General features: G+C 38.3%; 1 protein-coding gene across 1 annotated transcript in view; it reads right to left on the bottom strand.

Annotated features, from left to right (window-relative positions):
- Positions 1-23,523, bottom strand: part of LOC127413550 (low density lipoprotein receptor adapter protein 1-B-like) — a 62,600-nt gene extending 39,077 nt beyond the window's left edge. Inside the window, exon 1 of the mRNA XM_051650790.1 lies at positions 23,243-23,523. Coding sequence (XP_051506750.1) covers positions 23,243-23,327 — 85 coding nt within the window. The 5' untranslated portion in view covers positions 23,328-23,523. The remainder of the gene's footprint in view (positions 1-23,242) is intronic.
- Between the last annotated feature and the right edge of the window lie 889 nt (positions 23,524-24,412).

The following is a 24,412-nucleotide window of genomic DNA, read 5'->3' as shown; positions in this document are numbered from 1 at the left end:
ATGACTATGAGCTTTGTGTGACAAAAAGACACAAAATTTTCAGTGTTTCACTGAAAATCATCCCCGCTCCCAAAGCTCTCAAGTCTAATTTAATTCAAATATGTACAGTAGCATCAAATATCACAGGAGTCAAAATTTCATGGTGTTTTTTGGTCATTTTTGTAGCAGCCTGGTCCTCATTATGGAAAATATTACTCTGGGCGTTAAGCAATACACTTTCATTTGTGTTGCAAGTAGGATTGGGTAAAAAGACCGATTTTCTGATGCATCACGATCTTCATTTGAATTCTCTCGTTATCGATTCTTAAATCCCCAAATCGATCATTTACTCTATGCGCAACCCTCTACTACAATGAGAGGAAATAACTTGCATTTGCAATCAAATTTCGCGCTACGTGACTAAAAATGTCTCTGGTTAGCCACTGGCTGGTAAATGTTCAGATTTCACTCACCAGTAATTGAGTACTATCGTGGTGAAGTACTCAGCAGCGAGATTCTTTAACTGCATGATGAGAGTAAAAGTTGTGTCCAAACACGAGATCAAGGCAACCCATTTGTCACTAAATAATGTTTATTTAATACCCTTTATGTTCTTTACAGTTAGTTTTTGATCAAAAACAACAAAACAAGAAGCATTCGATTCTCACGCATAGCATGGATGAGGTAAAGAAGCCATTGGAGTCCTCTCTCATTATGCGCTCATTTAAAGACGCTCTTTACAGAACAGCTGGTTTTCTTAAAGAAACAGTACCATTTTTTAAGCACGTGTTCAACAAATCAATGTAAATACTTGTTTATAGTTTACATGCATAATGTGTACTATTTACATGTAGAAAAATATAATATGTGCAACATAATATCATTTATAAATGGAATACATGGACAGCGTTCCCACTCTTTTCAAGGCACAATTTTCCAGGACATTTCCAGGACATTTTGTGTGTCACACGGTTATAATACTTAAGCAAAAACACACGAGAGGTCATTAAAATTGTGGTTATTTGTTTGTTTGTTTTTTGTTTTTTCAAAATTCTGTATTCAACAGTTTAATTAGATTTCATAAAAGAAATGGTGTCTAATTAAAATAATTAGTTAAAACTTTAATCAGCCGAAAATGTCATTATTTTAATGACATTTTTCAACATAACACTGCATTATTTTTATCAAATGAAGTGTTTTTCTACAAAATCCTCACAGCCAAAACCGAAACAACACTGGAGCTATTTTAGTTTCAAATTAAGTGCTGCACAACAGAACATCACAGATGTGAGATTTTGCTTTAATACATTGGTAACACTTTTCAATAAGGTCCCATTCGTTAACATTAACAAACAATGACCTATATATTTTTTTACAGCATTTATTAATCTTTGTTAATGTTAGTTAATAAAAATACAATTGTTCATAATGCATTAACTAATGTTAACAAGTACAGCTTTTGATTAAAAAAATTTATTAGTATAAGCTGAAATTAACATTAACTAAGATTAATAAATGCTGTAAAAGCATTGTTAGTTCATGTGAACTAATGTGGTTTACCAATGTTAACGAATGGAACCTTATTGTAAAGTGTTACCAATACATTATTACTTAATTGATCTTTTTCCCAATTCATGTGTCCATTTAAATTGAGCTTTTATTTTGGCATTTCTGCGTGTTTTTGACTGTAGTTTCTTTCCTCCGGATAAGCAGTTTGCTACTTGTCCCAGCGTGATTATTAAACCCCATTAAAAAAATATATAGTCTGTATGTGCTGCACGCTTCAGAGCACTCTGCTCAGTGTCATCTACTACACATACACACACCCAGAGCACGCATAATGCTCATGATTAGGTGTTTTCAGCGTAAGAGTGGCAGGCTTCACACATTCATTTTGAAGCACATGTAAAAAAAAAATGTTTTTATTAAATCATAGCCTTTTGCGGTTTAATAATCACATTTGGACATATCGAGATTATATTGATTAATTGTGCATTCAAACATTAATTTTCGTCCCAAATATGTCAAATTCTGTGACATTCAGCATTTTATAGCTAATGCCATTTTTATATCTGGATTCAGTTATTGCATCCGTGTTTTCTGCATCGCAGAAATCGTAAGGCGCTACATGTGGTAACGGCGGTATAAGAAGACTCCGATCGTTGAATTATTGAAAATGTATTTACATACTGAGGTGTGAAGGCCATATCGCCACTCTACCACCTCAGGGTGTGAATTCATTTTCAAAAGAAATCTGCGGCCTGAATGTCGTCGTTGTCTAAAGTTTACTCAAACTTTAGACAATTCAAATGTTGTTGTTTTTTACAAATGAACACAGCAGCAGTGTTGGAACGGAAAATCGGTCAGAGTATATCAATACTTGTACAAAAACCTCGTCAGCGACACAATCAAACCGTTTTATTATACTAAAATATTTTCCAGGACAAATAATAATTTACAGGGCATTTGGGCATTTTTCTCTTTTTCCATGGCTTTTCCATGACTGGAAAACTGCTTTGCAAATTTCCAGGATTTCCAGGACGCGTGGGAACCCTGATGGATTTGTTCATTTTTAAAAAGCTAAAATGTGACCAAAATGATCAAAAACGAATAAAATGTAAATTAAAAAATTAATAATTTCGTAATGTACCTAGTTAGAAAATTGCCTGTATAATAAACAGCATTAGCTAAGAAAGAATTTCTGCATATTTTTCTGCATATTCCTGTAATTTCGTCTATACGAGCTGAAAGCTTGTGAATCAGAATCGAATTGGGAAATATGTATGAATTCCCAGCCCTAGTTGCAAGGAAGAAAATCATACGGATCTAGAAATACAAAAGGGTGATAATAATGTACATATATTCTCACAATCCCCACCATATGAAAAGCAGAGAGCACGTTATTACAGTATTAAAACACAATATTAAAATACCATTTAAAATTATGTATTATGTGCTCTAGCCGCTTTTTGAAGGGTTCTGCATCTTACAGGATGAAGCCAATCTTCAGTATGTCAGTGAATCTGCATTCAGCACCAACTCGCTGATGAAACTAGCAGAAAGTATGAGCAAATCACACAGTAATCATTGTCTTTTCTCATATCTGTCAGTCACAGAGACCCTGGAGAAAACCTGCAGCTGTTCTGTCCTGCTGCACTATTTGAGCTCAGTATCTCTCTCCAAAACGTATGCCCGGTTTACCTGATCTGCTGGGATTGGGCAGGCAAAATCTCTAAATGAGAGGTTTGTTGTTAGTCGGGTTATCTGAGCCTCAAATCGGGCAGCCACGGACCGTTAACAGACTGTATGATCATGATGCATATTGCGCTCAAGACCTGGTTGAAATAGCCAGTTCAAATCTGTTTGCATAGGTTTTTTTGGGGGGGGGGTTTCAGGGAAAGTCACATTTTTAAGGTTCCAGGCTACTACAATGAAAGCTTCTGAGGAAGAACTTGTCATTTCCAATGCAGAGAGGAGTCACACCATTCAAGGTTAATTTACATAAACAAGTTTCCCGTAAGCATGTTAAATGAACACTGACCCGTGATCATGTTCCCTAGAGAGTGTCAATCACGGACACATACAGAGCTGCTGAATCATCATCCTGACTGTCTGCTTGTGGGTTTGCTCTGATTACAGCTCTCACAGTGTATGAGGTCAGCTTTTCCCAAACACTGAGCTCAGATCTGCTGTATTCACAATGAAAGCTGAAAATAGACAGTGAGACACTCCACACAAGAAAAACTGCATCAAATGGCTTCACGAGTGCGATGTTCAATTTTCCTTCCCATTTTGATGCATCTCCTATTGAAGCAGGAACTTAGGCGGGACATATACTGTAAAAGGACTCATTTCTTTTTTTATCATACACTGATTTTTATATATATATTTTTATTTTATATATATATTTTTATTTTTTTATTTTATATATATATATATATATATATATATATATATATATATATATATATAAAGATTTATGCATTTTAATTTCATAACAAAATTCCATCAAATTTAATTGATTAATCTTGAACAAAATAACAATTCAACTTGATGAAACTTTATGAAATTGAAATGCGTAAATCTTAAAATTAAATATTTTTGAGTGCATCATACAAAATCTTTTGCAAAAAAAAAAAAAAAAAACAATCTTATAAATCTCAGTTTGAGAGTTCAAGTAATTTTATAACATTTTGTCCTTTTATTTCATTATTTACCTGTAAATTGTTATTTTATAAATAAATATATATTCTTATTATATTAATATATATTACATATTTATAACATTTTAGATATATAATTTCTAAATATATATTATGTATTTATAGTTTATTTTTGCTGGAAATTCAACAAAACAATGTATAAATGACCATGCAATCTGGTGAATTGAGTACTTTATAAATGACAGACGACTTCATCTCATTTGATTCTTCAGTTTTTATTTGTAACTTCAAGGCATAGTTCACTCACAAAAGAAAATTCTGTCAACATTTACTCACCCTCATGATGTTCCAAACCCGTATTTCTTTCTTTGATGAACATAAAAAGATGACGTTAGGCAGGATGGTAGCCTCAGTCACCATTCACATTCATTATATGGAAAAAGATGCAATGAAAGTGAATGGTGACTCGGGCTAATATTTTGCCTTACAGCTCTTTTGTATTCTACAGAAGTAAGAGCATCAAGAAGCTTTGGAACAACACGAGGGTGAGTAAATGATGACAGAATTTTTGTTTTTGGGTGAACTGTCCCTTTAATGGACGCAGACCAAATAATAAAATTATTCATGATGCATCGGCAACCCTGCTGTATAGATATATCAGCATTAGGGATGGCACCGATCCGATACCTGGATCGGTATCGGCTCCGATACTAACGTTTTTAGACAGATTGGGTATCGGTCTGACGAGCCTGATCCAAATCCGATACTGTGTGTTAGTCATGTTCGTTACTGTCAAGCTCCAAAAATGACATAAAAGAACCATAAAAACATCATTAAAGTAGTTCATATGACATGTGCATTTTATTCAAAGCCACTTGAAGATGTACGATAGATCTGTGAATCACAAAAGGCTGCGTTTAAGAAGTAAATATTTAAAATGCACACGCAGCACCAGCGCGTTAGTGAATGCCGCTGCTCTATTGACACACACCTTCACGCGGTGCGCAATATTTGAGTGCTACTCACGAACAACATCTCAGAGGTAGATGCTCAATAGTTCGGTTCACTTATAATATGCATTTAGAACAGCACCAGAGGAGCATTTTACCAGAATTTTAATAAGAAGCAAATTAAGCTATTGTGAACATGCCTATCTTACATTAAAAAATTTTTTTTTAAATAATGCCTTATTGTCTACTGAACACTTAGACTGGAATTACTGTTAATTTTGCTGTATTTGTGCTGGAAAGTCCAAGAGCGTCCCATGCGCAGCTTTCGTGCAGAAGAATGCAAATTGTCTGCCAGTATTTTCTGATAACATGCTGCATTCATCTTACCATCAGTTTTCACAAGATTCCCTGTGCCTTTAGAGCTCACACACCCCCAAAACATCAGTGAGCCACCACCATGCTTCACAGTGGGGATGGTATTCTTTTCACTATAGGTCTTGTTGACCCCTCTCCAAACATAGCGCTTATGGTTGTGACCATAAAGCTCTATTTTGGTCTCATCACTCCAAATTACAGTGTGCCAGAAGCTGTGAGGCATGTCAAGGTGTTGTCGGGCATATTGTAACCGGGCTTTTTTGTGGCATTGGCATAGTAAAGGCTTCTTTCTGGCAACTCGACCATGCAGCTCATTTTTGTTCAAGTATCTTCGTATTGTGCTCCTTGAAACAACCACACCGTCTTTTTCCAGAGCAGCCTGTATTTCTCCTGAGGTTACCTGTGGGTTTTTCTTTGTATCCCGAACAATTCTTCTGGCAGTTGTGGCTGAAATCTTTCTTGGTCTACCTGACCTTGGCTTGGTATCAAGAGATCCCCGAATTTTCCACTTCTTAATTAGTGATTGAACAGTACTGACTGGCATTTTCAAGGCTTTGGATATCTTTTTATATCCTTTTCTTTATAAAGTTCCATTACCTTGTTACGCAGGTCTTTTGACAGTTCTTTTCTGCTCCTCATGGCTCAGTATCTAGCCTGCTCATTGCATCCACATGAGAGCTAACAAACTCATTGACTATTTATACACAGACAATAATTGCAATTTAAAAAGCCACAGGTGTGGGAAATTAACCTTTAATTGCCATTTAAACCTGTGTGTGTCACCTTGTGTGTCTGTAACAAGGCCAAACATTCAAGGGCATGTAAACTTTTGATCAGGGCCATTTGGGTGATTTGTGTTATCATTATGATTTAAAAAGGAGCCAAACAACTATGTGATAATAAATGGCTTCATATGATCACTATCCTTAAATAAAAGACAGTTTGTTTGCATGATCAGTCATATTTTCAAAATCAATGCCAATATTTTAAAATTTCTGCCAGGGTATGCAAACTTTTAGCACAATTGTATTACAGAATACCCCCAATTAGTTCCACACAATAATGTAAAAATATTCTAAACTGATTATGCAAAAAAAAAACAAAAAAAAAAAAAACACTGGTATCGGATCAGGATCGGCCGATACTGAGATTTCAGATATCGGAAGAGAAAAAAGTGGTATCGGTGCATCCCTAATCAGCATCATCAATTGTATAACCCATATTAGTACTGTACAGCATTTTCAATGTTCCTAAACCCTACAAGAGCTCCTAAAATGACATTTTGTGACTGTAAAGAAACACCGAATCTTGAGACAAAATGAGACAGATTTTAGAGCATCTGGTAGTGAACAGAGTTATTGTCTATGAACTCACCTGATGAAATATCCCTCTCACAACACATCGACACACACAGCGCTCAGGGCAGTTTACACCGAAAAACAATACACAAAATCACTCTGTTCAACTCAAGTAATGAAACACTGCACACACACTCTCACCAACACACCATGTCGAACACAACGCTTCTGTTCAGTTCTGAGAAACAACTTCTATTCTGTCCCTAACAAAAGAACCAAACAGCTTCATCCAAACCCACCAGAATCGTAGATCACAGCTTGTGAAGTGTAGTTCTTTACCGGACAATCTGCTATTTAACAATTACATTTTTTTTTTTTTTTTATAAAATAATGAAGTTAATCTGTTTTGAAAGGTTTACATAATTTCATTAGTTATAAAAATCTCTATGTAAAAATGAATGGGCTTTTTACACACAGAACCCTACTGTTCTGCTCTACTGAGAGACACACACAGACAGAGACTGCTTGGCTACATGTGTGGACACATCATGCCATCTGAGGTTGGAGAAAGATCAGAATAGGAAAATAGGAGGCATTGTTCAGTCAGGAGATAAAACAAGGGATGACAGAGGAGAAGGGGAGATGAGAGATCTTACCCTGGCACAGTCTGATAAATGGAGTCACGCACACGCAGCACACACACGCTTGGGCGTTTATGTCTTTGAGCGACATGTCATTCATCAATTACTAGTAAAAGACAATTATGATTCTGTAAAAATAATTAACTGATGTTTTCTCTTTGCATATGCAGTTTACTTGAATAATTGCGTATTTAATATTTGATATAAAACATCATATTGTCATTATTTTTAAATATTGTGGCTTAAACTGATATAATCAACATTTAGCTCGACATATAATATGATACAGTGGCATGCAAAAGTTTGGGCACCCCTGATCAAAATTTCTGTTGCTGTAAATAGCTAAGCGAGCAAAAGATGGCCTGATTCCCAAAAGGCTTAAAGATGACACATTTCTTTAATATTTTAAGCAATTTTACTTTTTTATATTCATCTTTTATAGTTTCAAAATAACAAAAAAGGAAAAGGGCCCAAAGCAAAAGTTTGGGCACCCTGTGTCTTTCAATTTTTGTTTGGGGTATTTTCGCCCATTCTTCCTTGCAAAAGGCTTCTAGTTCTGTGAGATTCTTGGGCCGTCTTGCATGCGCTGCTCTTTTGAGGTCTATCCACAGATTTTCGCTGATGTTTAGGTCGGGGGACTGTGAGGGCCATGGCAAAACCTTCAGCTTGCACCTCTTGAGATAGTCCATTGTGGACTTTGAGGCGTGTTTAGGATCATTATCCTGTTGCAGAAGCAATCCTCTTTTCATCTTCAGCTTTTTTACAGATGGTGTGATGTTTGCTTCCAGAATGTGCTGGTATTTAATTTAATCCATTCTTTCCTCTACCAGTGAAATGTTCCCCTGTGAAACTGGCATCAACACAAGCCCAAAGCATGATCGATCCACCCCCGTGCTTAACGGTTGGAGAGGTGTTCTTTTCATGAAATTCTGCACCCTTTTTTCTACAAACGTACCTTTGCTCATTGCAGCCAAAAAGTGATATTTTAACTTCATCAGTCCACAGGACTTGTTTCTAAAATGCATCAGTCTTGTTTAGATGTTCATTTGCAAACTTCTGCCGCTAAATTTGTGGTGAGGATGCAGGAAAGGTTTTCTTCTCATGACTCTTCCATGAAGGTCATATTTGTGCAGGTGTCGCTGCACAGTAGAACAGTGCACCACTACTCCAGAGTCTGCTAAATCTTCCTTAAGGTCTTTTGCAGTCAAACAGGGGTTTTGATTTGCCTTTCTAGCAATCCTACAAGGAGTTCTCTCTGAACGTTTTCTTGGTCTTCCGGACCTCAACTTGAACTCCACCATTCCTGTTAACTGCCATTTCTTAATTACATTATGAACTGAGGAAACGGCGACCTGAAAACGCTTCGCTATCTTCTTATAGCCTTCTCCTGCTTTGTGGGCATCAATTATTTTAATTTTCAGAGCGCTAGGCCGCTGCTTAGAGGAGCCCATGGCTGCTGATTGTTGGGACAAGATTTGAGTAGTCAGAGTATGTATAAAGCTTTGAAATTTGCATCACCTGGCCTTTCCAAATGATGACTGTGAACAAGCCATAGCCCTAACAAGCTAATTAAGGTCTGAGACCTTGGTAAATGTTATCATTTCGTCACTATAGATGATGATCAAGCCAAGAGAATCTGCAGAGAGCTGTGTGTGTGTGTGTGTGTGTGTGTGTGTGTGTGTGTTGTTAGGTCCCATAAATAAAATCAAGCTTTAAAAAGATTTGAAGAGCTTGAAGCTGCTGTTTTCAGCCCGAGGTTACACACACACACACACAGGTTGCAAAAGGACACAATTAACAAGCTCTCACAGGATTGTGAAAGCCCTGCTGTGTCTTCATTTTATTACCAAATACACTCATGACTCCCAAGACACAGCACTGACGAAGCATTACTCACACACAGGGCTGGGTGATATAGCGGAAACATCTGTATCTCAATATTTCGCAGACTTTTACAATATTTGATATATTTCACAATTTATATAGGCCTATTTGGTCTGAAATGGCTTAAAGGGGTTTCATTAAAAAAACACAAGGAAGAATTAGCTACAGTTAATCATCTCTCTTTCATTATGCTAAAACAATTTGATATATGAAAAATGCAGTGCAAAGACTTTGTGAACAATCGTTGAATCAGTTTAGAATTGATTCATTGAAAAAGACAACTTTCACTTATTCACGAAAATGAATCAAATTTACCAACCTTAATGGCACGCGGTGCTGGGTAATAACGGATTACATGTTATCTGGATTATGTAATCAGATTACAAAAATCAAGAACTTGTAATTGGATTACATTTTAAAATACTTGTAATTGGAATACAGTTACTTTTTATATATTACATGATTACATATTAACAAGGCAACAGCAGTAAATTGTTAATAATTTATTGATCATCCTACCCATTCTCTTTTTTCAATCTTTTACATTTTTCAGCCAGGTGAAGATGGGGAGGTCTAACCACTGGTTCTATAGAGATAATTTAATTTTTAAGAATGAAATTACACCAGGGGCCTGGGTAGCTCAGAGAGTAAAGACGCTGACTACAACCCATGGAGTCGCGAGTTCGAATCCAGGGCATGCTGAGACTCCAGCCAGGTCTCCTAAGCAACCAAATTGGCCCAGTTGCTAGGGAGGGTAGAGTCACATGGGGTAACCTCCTAGTGGTCACTATAATGTGGTTTTCGCTCTCGGTGATGAGTTGTGCGTGGATGCCGCGGAGAATAGCGTGAAGCCTCCACACGTGCTATGTCTCCATGGTAACGCGCTCAACAAGCCACGTGATAAGATGCGCGAATTGACGGTCTCAGACGCGGAGGCAACTGAGATTCATTCACTACACCACCACGAGGACTTAGTGCACATTGGGGAATTGGGCATTCCAAATTGGGGAGAAAAGGGGAGGGGGAAAAAAAAGAATGAAATTACACCAATTGTGTGTAGCTCACACATTGAACTTAATTGCTTCAAAGGATCTAGTGGATGCCATCTCTAAGGGTCCTGCCCGCAGGGTACACAATAGTTCAACTGCTAAATGTGCAGCAATATGGAACAAAGCCCATCGCGCTGCTGATGAAGCGGAGTCCACTGGATGAAACTTGACATAAAACCCGACACAACTGATCCTTGTGTGACTCTGCCGTTTTAAAATATTCTGCTCTTTTAGAATATTCTTGCTGTTGAACAGATATCTTGCACCTCAGCTTTGGAATAGCAGATGGACTATCAGTAAACAGTAAGGGTTAAATGTGTTTCAGTGGTTTTTTAGATGAAAGCTTTGACCTAGCAATGTTGTTGATGTTGATTTTATGGTCATCAGTGTTCGTAATTTTGCTATTGTTTATGCACTAAAAATTAACTTGATGTCTCAGTGTTTGAATTATAAACTTTGGCCATGCACTGTCAAGTCAATTCAAGTCATTTTTATTTGTATAGCGCTTTTCACAACACATCTTTTCAAAGCAGCTTTACAGAAACTCATGCTTTAACAGAAAATGAAGCTGTAATATCTATAAAGTCTTAGAGTCATCATCGTGCAGTTTGATAAATATGTGATTGTAAATTGTGTCTTAAAATAAATAAGTAAATAATAATTGTATTTAGAACCCCAGTGAGCAAGCCGAAGGCGACTGTGGCAAGGAACACAAAACTCCATAAGATGTTGGTTAATGGAGAAAAATAACCTTGGGAGAAACCAGGCTCACTGTGGGGGCCAGTTCCCCTCTGGCTAACATCATGAATATAATGCCAATATTAGTTATTTATGTGCAGTGCAAATTAGAGCTGTGTATCACCAACAAAGTCACGATACATGTTGTTTTTGAACTGAATTTCTCCTGAGCGTACTTCTGTGTTAAACCATCTGTTTATAGTAAACTTTCATTTTGCGCCAACCAAAACACAAAAGGTCCATAAAAGGTTAGAAAAGCAAAATAAATAATTGTTACAGAAAATTAAATCACTTTCATTGACTCTTTCTCCTTTCAAAGTGTTTTGTGTTACCCTTCACTTACTATAGATTAAAATATTCTGGTTTAAAATCAAATCTGATTTTAAAGTGTGCAACAGGTAAGTCAAGGCCTCTAGGATTAAACAACTTAACATAAGTCAAACACAACTACACACTGTTTTTGTATTCAAATGAAGAGTTATATAATAATCATTACAGGAAATTGTAATTAGTAACTTTAACAGAACTCATTTTATTACCTTTTTTGTAGACCACATTCATAAATACACAGAAAGAGTCACAGATGGCAGTGCGAAATATGTTATGCAAGATCAAGTAAAAAGACATTAACCTGAAATTTGTATTTCTTCATATAGTTTGTCTAACTCACCCTCACATTTGATATCCATGATGTCTCCACTGCATATCTTTTTCTACACCCATTCATTTACTGTACAGTATATAGTATAGGCTATTCACAACTCTCTAAAATCAACTGTTTGCAGGCCACTGACATAAAGAAAACGATTCTTTTGCGCGTTGTGATGAGCGCTTGCGATGCGCTCAAGCGGGAGCGTGCCTCTACAAAAAGCGAATCAGAAGCGAGCACCGGGCACTTTCCTTTCATCTTTTCATCAAAATAAAATCAACTGTTTTCCTTCAAATGCGTGTCTTTGTGTCTAAAAAACGGCATCTATTACCTTGTTCAGACATGGTATTAACATCCATCACGGGAGATCCGATCAGTGGACAGCACTAAATACAGGTGCAAACAGGTCCGAAATGTACAGGTCGGCGAGAAGATGAGCTTAATTACCTTATAAAAAGTACCCGTCTTCTGGTTAATTTCATACCCTGTTTGAGAGTAAAAGAAGCGCATACGGTCACTTTATGTGCTGTAGAGGTTCGTCATGTTACGCGCTACGCAGTACTTTCATTTTGAAGTATTTGGATATTGCGCAAGTGTTGTCTTCCTCCCAACTGCCGGGTACAGGGAAAAAGCCAAAGTGCACATATATTTCAGGTTCAAGTTTTGGCTGTGGTAGCAAGAGTCTCACCTAATTTAAATGCGGTGGTCTACTACTGCTCAGGTGATCGAAAGCCATTTCATCGCGTGATAGGCTGCACTCAAACTTGCAGTTTGCTGCAGTATCGATATGGGCACAGCTGAATCGATACACGCATCGGCAAGGAGCACATGACGATATATCGCCGAATCGATATTTTGAACACAGCTCTATTGCAAGTCATGGTTTAAAATTAGTAAACTAAGTAAGTGTTAAGGGCCATTGTTTAAACAACTAGATTTTGTACGAACTGTAAGATTAATGACTGCAGTGTCATTGCTAAATTTAATGTTTATTTAATTTATGTAAGGTTTAATGCACTTTTAAAAAATGTCATAAGGAGCTCTTTTCGTTTGGCTCTTTTCGTTAGTAATAAAGAATGGAATACATTTTCTTCCTCTTTGAACTTTTTTGTTAAAATGATTATCCTACTTAAATGCATGTGACATAAAATAGAATTGAAAATAGGTTGAAAGTAATCCAAAAGTAATCGGATTAGATTTACCCCCCCAATGTAATCTACAAGATTACATTACTGATTGCATTTTTTGTCATGTAATTTGTAATCAGTACTTGATTACAATTCACAAGTAATCCGTCCAGCACTGATGGCACGTTTGCTACAAAAGTTTAAATAAGAGACACTATTAAAACATTTCTGTCTTAAAGGTGCGCTCAGTTTTTTTTATTTATGTTGTCTTGGACTTACACTGACACCTACTGATGTGGATGCAACATCACTCAAATACAATCATTTTTAGTTACCGATGCCATCGCAGAAATGCACTATTCACAGTCAGATGCGATTGATTTAATCCATAAGTGAAAACGTCCAATAACAGGATGTTACCGAGATAAAGCGAATATTATTTGGTTGGTCATGTGATCCTAACATGGCAGCCCCCCTGATAGGACCTCTACATGTAGAATAAAATGGCTTTTATTAGGTTACTGTCTGATATGAAGTTTTTCATCTCATATGAGTTCTCATGATTTTATACATGTGTCAACATTACAACTGATTTCTTTAGGAGTAGGGTTGCAAAATTCCGGGAATTTTCCACGTTGGAAACTTTCCATGGGAATTAACGGGAATTAATGGGAATAAACTGGAAATTTGCAAAATTGCAAGTTAGCCTATAACAGGGAACTTAAATGTAGTTGGAAAAAAAAAACATCTTGCAGCATAATCTTGGTTAAAACAACCAGATTTAATGCAAAGTCAGCTGAATTTCTACGCTGCGCATTCCTCAATCACATGCACACAGCACACTACTTACTGCAGGCTACTTACTACAGCAGGACTATTAAGGCCTACATCCAGTCAAGAAAGTTTTGATGATATTACTAGGGTAAATATATTTGATCGATGGTATTAAAGTTTAACTAGCAAATACTAAATCAAAATGTGTTTATACAGTAGCTAGCTAGCCAGTAAATCAGATATGCTAAATATAAGGTAGCTAACACCATTTCATTGACAATTTAAGAGGCTAGCTATCATGGCGCTAACTAGCTCAACTGTGATGCTGTTTCTTCTGCCTTCTGCTAGCCAGTTTTCTGTCATCATACAAGAACGTAGGCTATAGTTTGATTTAGCATGCTGATTGAGGAGTGTTCATCTATTCATCTAGCCTATTTCTATTCATTTGTCCAGCATCAATTGTAAAATATTTTTACCATTCCAGAATATTCCAATTGTTTAGCTAACTATTTATATATCTGTGCATGGCATTGCATTAGTGTTTTTTACAAGTTTTTTTCTAATCTTATTCTACAGAACAATGCCATGTGCGCCATCTGACGTGTGGATACATTTCACCTCAGCCAATGTAGAAAGAAAGGCTGTGTACATTTGCAAATCCTGTGCAAAGACCTATGTTAAGAACGCCACAAAGATGCAGCAGCATATAGCCAAGTGCCCAAAGTTTTTTCTAATATTTCCAAAATTCCCCAGCTTAACATCCCATGGAAAGTTTCTGGAAATTTACCAGACATTTTCCACCCCTTTGCAACCCTATTTAGGAGTAACATTTTTTTAACGAGGAAAAAACATAACGTCAAAACTCACATGTAAAGTATTGAAGGCCAAATAAAACCATATCAAAATCTTTGCAACATTCAATGCAAAATCATGGCGAATATAATGCCCAAGAGTGTCTCATAACATCAAAACATCCATGTGAAGTTTAAATGTCTAGCCATGTTTAAACACTGCATCAAACACAGACCTTCTTCCTTACAAAACACTTTCTTAATCTCTTACTGACCCTGATCTGCTTCAATCTCCAGATACACACACACAACGCAGAAAGTGAAGCGAGTGTATGTTTGTGTGCTGTGATATTACAGATGTCTGTGAGATGGTAAATCTGCCTTGTAAAAGAGTGTTCTGATGGAAGCAATTTCCATTGCACACTGGCAGCCTCTCTCAGATCTTCTGCATGACTTTGAACACATTTCCCTGTTGCACATTCCACCGGGAGCGCCACACCCTTCACGCTGGAAGATGGGAATTACAGACCCAATATTTTCAATCAGAGTATGCATTACAAGACCTATCTCCAGTGTTCAAGTATTTAGGAGTTGCTGAGGTACAGGAGCAGCCTGTTAACATGGTAACGTCCCACACAAATATTCTACAAAAAAAGATTACAATATTATCAGATAGGGTTTCAAGATCAAGGAATGCAATTTTAGTATTTCAGGACCACAGAGTTTTAGATTCCACCCAATAATTTTGTAACCCAAACCATTATTAAAACCTCACCAAGTCTTTGCTGCACACAAAAGCACACACACAGCACGACCAATGTTGTCAGATTTGTGACCGACTGACTCTTATGAGCCAATTCTTTATAATGCTCTTTACAGTTGCAAAACAATGTAGCAGCTTCATTTAGAATGTACAGTCACAGGTGCGTTTACTGACATTTTACAACGTCTTCGAACATGGCTTACCCAAAAATAATTTCGTAACTATCTCTTTTATTAAACATAGATTCTAGAGCTTATGATTAGAAACCTAAAAGATCTGAGTGCCAAAAGTGGGTACACAATCTCAGGATTCAGAGCTGAACTTTAGTCCACCACCTTGACTATCTGAAAATGCACCATGATTGGATGCATTAAGTATAACAGCGAGCATGACTTTTCGACATCACACTCCGCAAGTCTGCTGCGGAGTAGCACATTTCCTGTTATGACATGCCCAAAAATAGCAGCTACTGTCTGCTGCTCTCACAGCTTAACTGTGTAAATGTATTGCATGTAATAAAAAGCAGGTTAGGTAAAATTAAGTATTTAGATAAATGTTTAAGTTCTCTGCATGGTGGTTGGATATGGACTTTGACCATTAGTAACAGAGTGTGACACTGTCCCTGCCCACCATGTTCAATGTCACCATGGATACCAGGTCTCAGGAAGTAGTCAGTTTTTGTATTCTGGTTTTACTTTCAAAACAGTCCCTTTGCAGGCAAACATATACTGTATATATATATATATATATATATATATATATATATATATACAGTATAAGTTGAAGTCAGAAGTTCACATTCACTTTAGCCAAATACATTTAAACTCAGTTTTTCCACAGTTCCTGACATTTAATCATAGAAAACATTTCCTGTCTTAGGTCAGTTAGGATCACTACTTTATTTTAAGAATGTGAAATGTCAGAATAATAGTAGAGATAATTATTTTATTTCAGCTTTTATTTCTTTCATCACATTCCCAGTGGGCCAGAAGTTTACACTTTGTTAGTATTTGGTAGCATTGCATTTTAATAGTTTAACTTGGGTCAAACGTCTTTGGGTAGCCTTCCACAAGCTTCTCACAATATGTTGCAGGAATTTTGGCCCATTCTTCCAGACAGAACTGGTATAACTGAGTCAGGTTTGTAGGCCTCCTTGCTCGCACATGCTTTTTCAGTTCTGCCCACAAATTTTCTCTCGGATTAAGGTCAGGGCTTTGTGATGGCCACTCCAATACCTTGACTTTGTTGTCCATAAGCCATTTTGCCACAACTTTGGAGGTATGCTTGGGGTCACTGTCCATCTGGAAGACCCATTTGTGACCAAGCTTTAACTTCCTGGCTGATGTCTTGAGATGTTGCTTCAATATATCCACATAATTTTCCTTCCTCATTATGCCATCTATTTTGTGAAGTGCACCAGTCCCTCCCGCAGCAAAGCACCCCCACAACATGATGCCGCCACCCCCATGCTTCACGGTTGGGATGGTGTTCTTCGGCTTGCAAGCCTCACCCTTTTTCCTCCAAACATAACGATGGTCATTATGGCCAAACAGTTCCGTTTTTGTTTCATTAGACCAGTGGAAATTTCTCCAAAAAGTTAAATCTTTGTCACCATGTGCACTTGCAAACTGTAGTCTGGCTTTTTTATGGCGGTTTTGGAGCAATGGCTTCTTCAGGCCTTCTTCAATGTCGATATAGGACTCATTTTACTGTGGATATAGATACTTGTCAACCTGTTTCCTCCAGCATCTTCACAAGGTCCTTTGCTGTTGTTCTGGGATTGATTTGCACTTTTCGCATCAAACTAAGTTCATCTCTAGGAGACAGAGTCTCCTTCCTGAGCGGTATGATGTTTGCGTGGTCCCATGGTGTATATATTTACATACTATTGTTTGTACAGATGAACGTGGTACCTTCAGGCGTTTGGAAATTGCTCCCAAGGATGAACCAGACTTGTGGTGGTCCACAAACTTTTTCTGAGGTCTTGGCTGATTTCTTTTGATTTTCCCATGATGTCAAGCAAAGAGGCACTGAGTTTGCTTGAGGCCTTAAAACACATTCACAGGTACACCTCCAATTCAGTACACCTCCTATCAGAAGCTAATTGGCTAAAGGCTTGACATAATTTTCTGAAATTTTCCAAGCTGCTTAAAGGCACAGTTAACTTAGTGTATGTAAACTTCTGACCCACTGGAATTGTGATATAATCAATTAAAAGTGAAACAATCTTGTCTGTAAACAATTGCTGGAAAAATTACTCGTGTCATGCACAAAGTAGATGTCCTAAACAACTTGCCAAAACTATAGTTTGCTAATATTAAATCTGTGGATTGGTTAAAGTTTTAACTGTGTTTTAATGACTTCAACCTAAGTGTATGTAAACTTCACTGACTCCAACTGTAAGTGCCTCACTGTAACCTCGATTTTTGCTTTTTTCAAAGGAGGCACGAGTCGAAATTATTTTTTGAGGCAATCAACATTATGCCACAAATGCTGTCCATTGAGCTTAACTTGTATTGAACCCGGAATATTCCTTTAACATAAATATAGCAAATTAACTCTAAAAATAAAAGTTGAAATTAAAGGGTTTTTTTTTTTACACAATAATCAAAATTCACTAAAATATCTGAACAGAAATTGAGCATTATCCATTAACTATTTTTGCACATAAGGGGAGAGCTAGGCCAAGTTGATACAGTTATAGCCTGATGCCAATAATCTCAAAATGACCATATATCGATCTATCACTAACCAACATAGTAAATCTACACCGTTTTGTCAGTTATATTGTGCATCCCTAAACTCCAAACATCACAGCATGGTGACATCAGTCTAAAAGCGAAGCATGTTTGTGGAGGGGTTCCCCAGCGAAACCAAACAAAAAGGTCACCTGGCACTTAAGCTTGTTTTTGTGCAGCAGATGGACTGAACTCCACTGGAAGACTGCTGTCTGTGGGACATACACACTGCGACTGAGATCAAAGGATACACTGGATCCAGTGGGACACGAGCAGCTGAGACCAGCAGCCAAACATCATAATTATAATTTTCTTTATTTATCACACATATACAGTGAAATTCTTCTTTTTCACATATCCCAGCTAGGCTGGGGTCAGAGTGCAGGGTCAGCCATGATACGGCGCCCCTGGAGCAGATAGGGTCAAGGGCCTTGCTCAAGGGCCCAACAGTGGCATCTTGGCAGTGCTGGGGCTTGAACCCCCGACCTTCTGATCAGTAACCCAGAGCCTTAACCACTGAGCCACCACTGCAGTCACCATTCACTTGCAGTGCATCTTTTTAAAATGAAAGTAAATGGCAACTGTAGCAGACATCCTGCCTAACATCTTATGTGTTCAGAAAGAAAGTCATATGGGTTGGAAATAAAATGAAGGTGACTAAATTATGACAAAATGTTCTTTCTTTTTTTGGTGAACTATCCCTTTAAACTGACTGCATTACAACTACCTTACTCCAGAGACTGCCTTCCTTCAGTGTCTCTCTCATTTTTTCAAATAAAGCAAGTCGATGTCATATTATGTACACCAAAAAAGCATTGCCTAGCAACACTGGGTTGCCAAGATCAGCTTTAATTCTACTGCCATCCTCTCTAAACAAGAAATGCATGTTTCCTATTAGGGCTGTCAAATTAAAATTCGAATTTCGAATATTTGTCGAATTTAAGAAACAAAAATGCACATTCGAATGCTAAAACTGTGCATTCGAATTTTGGATTTGTGCCAACCACTAACGATGACTTCAGATAGATCATATTCTTGTGCTAAAAAAGGCTAAACACAGCGCAACAAATACAGTTTAACAGAAAGCAGGTGTCTCAAAACGCATTTTTCTCCCCAATTTGGAATGCCTAATTCCCAGTGTGCTCTAAGTCCTCGTGGTGGCATAGTGACTTGCCTCAATTCGGGTGGCGGAGGACGAATCTCAGTTGCCTCCATGTCTGAGACCGTCAATCAGCGCATCTTATCACGTGGCTTGTTGAGCTCGTTACCGCGGAGACATAGTGCGTGTGGAGGCTTCACGCTATTCTCCGCAGCATCCACGCACAACTCACCACGTGCCCCACCAAGAATGAACCACATTATTGTGACCACGAGGAGGTTACCCATGTGACTCTACCCTCCCTAGCAACCGGGCCAATTTGGTTGCATAGGAGACCTGGCTGCAGTCACTCGGCACACCTTGGATTCGAACTCGCGACTCCAGGGGTGGTAGTCAGCATCTTTGCTTGCTGAGCTACCCATGCCCCCCTCTCAATATGCTTTTTACATTTATTTTTAATTAGACACAGCATCTAAAAAAACAGCGCTCCTGCACGAGACACTGAATAAATAAAAACAAACAAAGACGTTCGTCTAGCGCGCGTTTACATAGAAAAACAAATGGATGGTTGCAAAAGCATTTGGTGTGAACAGCCCCTTACAGTTGATGGAGGTATGTCTTGCTCTCTTATAAGTGTTTCTCAGATTAAGCAATGAGTTTTTTAAATGCTTTGTCAGGAAAGGAGTTCAACTTGGAAATGTGTGTCTATCTCGAGATCCTCTCGTTCGGTTCCAGCCTGTTGTGTTCCACCTGTTTGAACAGCCCCTGGCCTGGGCTCATACTCTGAGCTGCTTCACCACCGAGTTCAGCCGAATACCACTGCTATCTGGGAATATTGCAACCCTACGTACACTGTAATCAATTAAAAAAAACAATGTGGTATTTTGCTGTTATTATGAAGTTTGAGTCGGGGGTAGTTTACTGTGGCATCAGTAAGTGTAACATCATGTGAACTGTCTATTGAAGTGCATTTTAATTAACATTTGAAAATATGGACCGGCTAATAAGTTTTATTTATTTATTTTATGCACATTAGTTGAAAATGGAATGCTCTTTTTTTAACAGAATGTTATTTGCAGTAATATAACGTTGCTGCATGAGTTACGTATTTAACGCGCCCTCTGGTGGACTAAGGAAACAACATCAGTTTTTAAAAAAATCAGCTGACTGTAAAATTCTAATATTAGAATTTTGAAAATATTGAAGGTAAAAATTCGAACTTAGTTTCTCTGCCTAGTTGACAGCCCTATTTCCTATAGATCTGATAAAAAGCAAGACTCTTTCATGAACTTCAAGAAGACCATAGAAGAGAGGATCACATCTGTTCAGTGATGGCAATGTGGTGAGAGATGTCATTTTTTTGTGATAATGATTTCTGTTACAATGTTACAACCAAAGCAGAGCAGTGCTATTTCAGCACATAGAAGTGAATGGGGCCAGCTCATAAATACTAAAATACACATGGTTTTTAAAAGTATAGCCACTGTTACAGTATATTTATATATATATACATACACACACACACACACACACACACACACACACTGTGGCAGCGTGGTCAAGCGTCCGTCGGGAAAGAGAGAGCGGTAGGTGTGCATACACCTTAGCCAAATTATGACAAACACCTGTCTCTAATTGTAGTGAGATTGGGGAGACAGGCATAAAAGGACCATGCCAGCACCAGATCGAGAGAGAGAGAGAGACTGGTTCGAGAGCCTTACTGTGAAGCTGATGTGTTATTGTGAAACTGATGTGTTATTGTGAAGCTGTAAACCAGAGAAGTGGTCAATTAAAAGTTCTCTACCTGTGTTTGAAGAATCCAGTTCCCGGTGTCCTTCCTTGCGGAGACCACCTCTCACACTTGCCAACGCACAGAGTTTGCCAAACTACAACAAGAATTCACGGATGTGTTTTCCCCTCTACCGGGTCGCACGAACCTCATCCAACACCACATCGAGACCGAGCCGGTGGTGGTGGTATGTACCCGTCCCTACTGATTGCCCGAACATAAAAAAATAAAAAATAGTCTGGGAAGAATTGGATGCAATGCTCGATATGGGAGTAATAGAGGAATCCCACAGTGACTGGTCCAGCCAGGCTGTTCTGGTGCCTAAGAGCCACGGGTCTCTACGGTTCTGTGTGGATTATAGAAGTCAACGTGGTGTCTAAATTTGATGCCTACCCAATGCCTCGTATTGATGAGTTGCTCGATCGGTTGGGCATTGCTCGTTTTTACTCAAAACTTGGGCGGGTGGAGGTACGGTATCTGGGGTTCCACTGGGGCCTCAGGCAGGTGCGTCCCCAAATTGACAAGACAGCGGCGATTGTGACCTGCCCGAGAGCCAAGACCAAAAAGGGGGTGAGACAGTTCCTGGGGCTGGGGCTGGCTGGCTGTCTCCCCGGCCTGAGTCGGGAGGTGGGGATATGTGGCAGCAGGGGTGTGGTCGAGTGTCCGTCGGGAGAGAGAGAGAGAGAGTGGTAAGGGTGCATACACCTGAGCCAAATTATGACTAACACCTGTCTCTAATTGTAGTGAGATTGGGGAGAGCGGCATAAAAGGACCATGCCAGCGCCAGATCGAGAGAGAGAGAGAGACTGGGTCGAGAGCCTTACTGTGAAGCTGATGTGTTATTGTGAAGCTGTAAACCAGAGAAGTGGTCAATTAAAAGTTCCCTACTTGTGTTTGAATAATCCAGTTCTCGCTGTCCTTCCTTGTTACACATACCTATCAGCCACAACATTAAAACCACCTGCCTAATATTGTGTAGGTCCCCCTCGTGCCACCAAAACAGCGCCAACCCGCATCTCAAAATAGCATTCTGAGATGATATTTTTCTCACCACAGTTGTACAGAGTGGTTATCTGAGTTACCGTAGACTTTGTCAGTTCGAACCAGTCTGGCCATTCTCTGTTGACCTCTCTCATCAACAAGGCATTTCCATCCACTGATGTGCCACTCACTGGATGTTTTTTTGTTTTTGGCACCATTCTTGAGTAAATTCTAGAAACTGTTGTGCTTGAAAATCCCAGGAGATCAGCAGTTACAGAAATACTCAAACCAGCCCATCTGGCACCAACATTCATGCCACGGTCCAAATCACTGAGATCACATTTTTCCCCATTCTGATGGTTGATATGAACATTAAGTGAAGCTCCTGACCCGTATCTGCATGATTTTATGCACTGCACTGCTGCCACACGATTGGATGATTAGATAATCACATGAATGAATGTTGGTGCCAGATGGGCTGGTTTGAGTATTTCTGTAACTGCTGATCTCCTGGGATTTTTCACACACAACAGTTTCTAGAATATTAGGTAGGTGGTTTTAATGTTGTGGCTGATCAGTGTATATATAGATATACTGCATATAACACGTGTTAACATGATGTTAGTGTGATAAAATCACTTACTAACCACATCTGTGTAAAGTTATATCCAATACCATGATTACTGGGTTTACATTGCAACATCGTCATGACAACGAAGTTGTTATATTGGTAATAACTTTACACAGAAAAGGTTAGTAAGCGATTATATCCTACTAAAATCATGTTAGCATGTTAAATGTTTATGTCTAATAGCTATACTTTTGAAACAGTGTATATTTTAGTGTTTATGGACTGGCCCCATTCACTTCCATTGTAAGTCCCTTACTGTAAATGCAATTGTTACTTTTTATACAGATAAGGTTTGTAAGTGATTATATCATTATCAACATGTAAAATGTTTAAGTATTGTGACTATATTTTTAAAATGGTATGTATTTTTGTACATTGTTCACATAGCTCAACATTGTCACAAATTATGTCGATTGAGCTGGGCTTATACTGAACCTCAAACATTCCTGTAACGTTTTATGTAAATCAATACACGACACAGTCATGAACATTTCAGTTTAACTTGCACTAAAGATGGTGCCGATTGACTCTTGAATCGAGTGATTTGTTATGAAATGTCATGTAAACACTTGTAAAGCCATGTGTTGCAAACAGTGGCGTATATTTGGCTTGAACATTGGCAGCGTGAAGCATTTACATGTTTCCATTGATCATGGTATAAATAACGGGGTGCTTGTACCCCAATCCCCACCGGAATCTACGCCCCTGGTTGCAAACAACTTACTTTGGCGCTGAACTTCAAGATAGATCATCAGACATAAACTATAACTTCAATGCTCCTTTCGAGGTACATTCAGGTAGAATTGACAAGTGTAAAACTCACTTTTGTGTTTTCCAGAGCTCCAGGATTGTTTTGCCAAGCTGGGACTGCGAATGATCGCGCGCCCAGCTGATTTCAGCGCGTCCATAATGCGAAATAATAATAATAATAATAATATATGACGACACTGTATAATCCAGAGAGCGCGATCCTGCGGTTGTTTTCTGTCCGATCGAGCCCGAGTCTGTCCCCGCTGGAAAACTTTTCTTGCAGCTAGTGATTTTCTTCCTTTTCTGTGGGTGATCCCGGGTGGATGTACGAAGTACGAACATGCTCGCCGCGGAGGGCGGGGTCGAGTATGAAAATTAACCGGATAATATTCTGTCATTACAATGACGCCTCGCGAGTGGGCGGGGCTTCGTGTGTGTGTGATTGATTGAAACGAATTACTACAATTTACTTTTCGGTTACCTCGTGTGGAAAAAAACAATGCATTACAAGCACGTCAATTGACGTATTTGAAGCATTTGGACACAAGCCACATTTAAAAATGTCTGCATTTCATTATATTAGAACCAAAATATTAAACCAAATTAAGTGGCATTTAAAAAAATAACATAAATAAAAGCCAGCACAAGCACACTTTTTAAGCAAAACATTAAAAAAAGAAAGGTTGTTGGGTCTTAAATGATAAAACAATTGATATACATTTCCAAATTAAGACAAAACGTTGAGGGAAAACCAGCTTAAGCTGGTATGTGTGTTTTGGAACATGGTAGCTGGTTTAAGCTGGTCCAAGCCGGTCAACCCACCTACTATCTTCCAAAAACCAGCTTGACCTAGTATGACCAGCTTCAACCAGTTTATGACCAGCTATCATGTTCTAAAACACAGCTGCCAGATTAAGCTGTTTTTTCCACCAGGGTTGGACACTTTCAGGTTGTCAAACGTCAGTGTCTGGGTTTTCAACTAGGGGTCTGCAGATCCTTGGGGCCAGTTAAGGTAAAATACTGAATATTCTATTTCTTTCTAAATGCATTTAATTTACAATGTGGTACATTAATGACCTGTTAAGCATTATATAAGGTAACAATGTCTGTTAAAGTTATAAAAGGCTATTATGAATAATCAACTCTTTTTTGGGGGGTCCCTGGGTCTGTAAAGGTTAAGAAACCCTGCATATTCATAATTCATGTGCTGAACTACATCTATGGTTACTCTGCTAGGACTTAC

The sequence above is a fragment of the Myxocyprinus asiaticus genome, chromosome 23 (assembly GCF_019703515.2).
Source record: "Myxocyprinus asiaticus isolate MX2 ecotype Aquarium Trade chromosome 23, UBuf_Myxa_2, whole genome shotgun sequence".
Classification (NCBI taxonomy): Eukaryota; Metazoa; Chordata; class Actinopteri; order Cypriniformes; family Catostomidae; genus Myxocyprinus; species Myxocyprinus asiaticus.
This window is presented reverse-complemented; position numbering and strand designations above follow the sequence as displayed.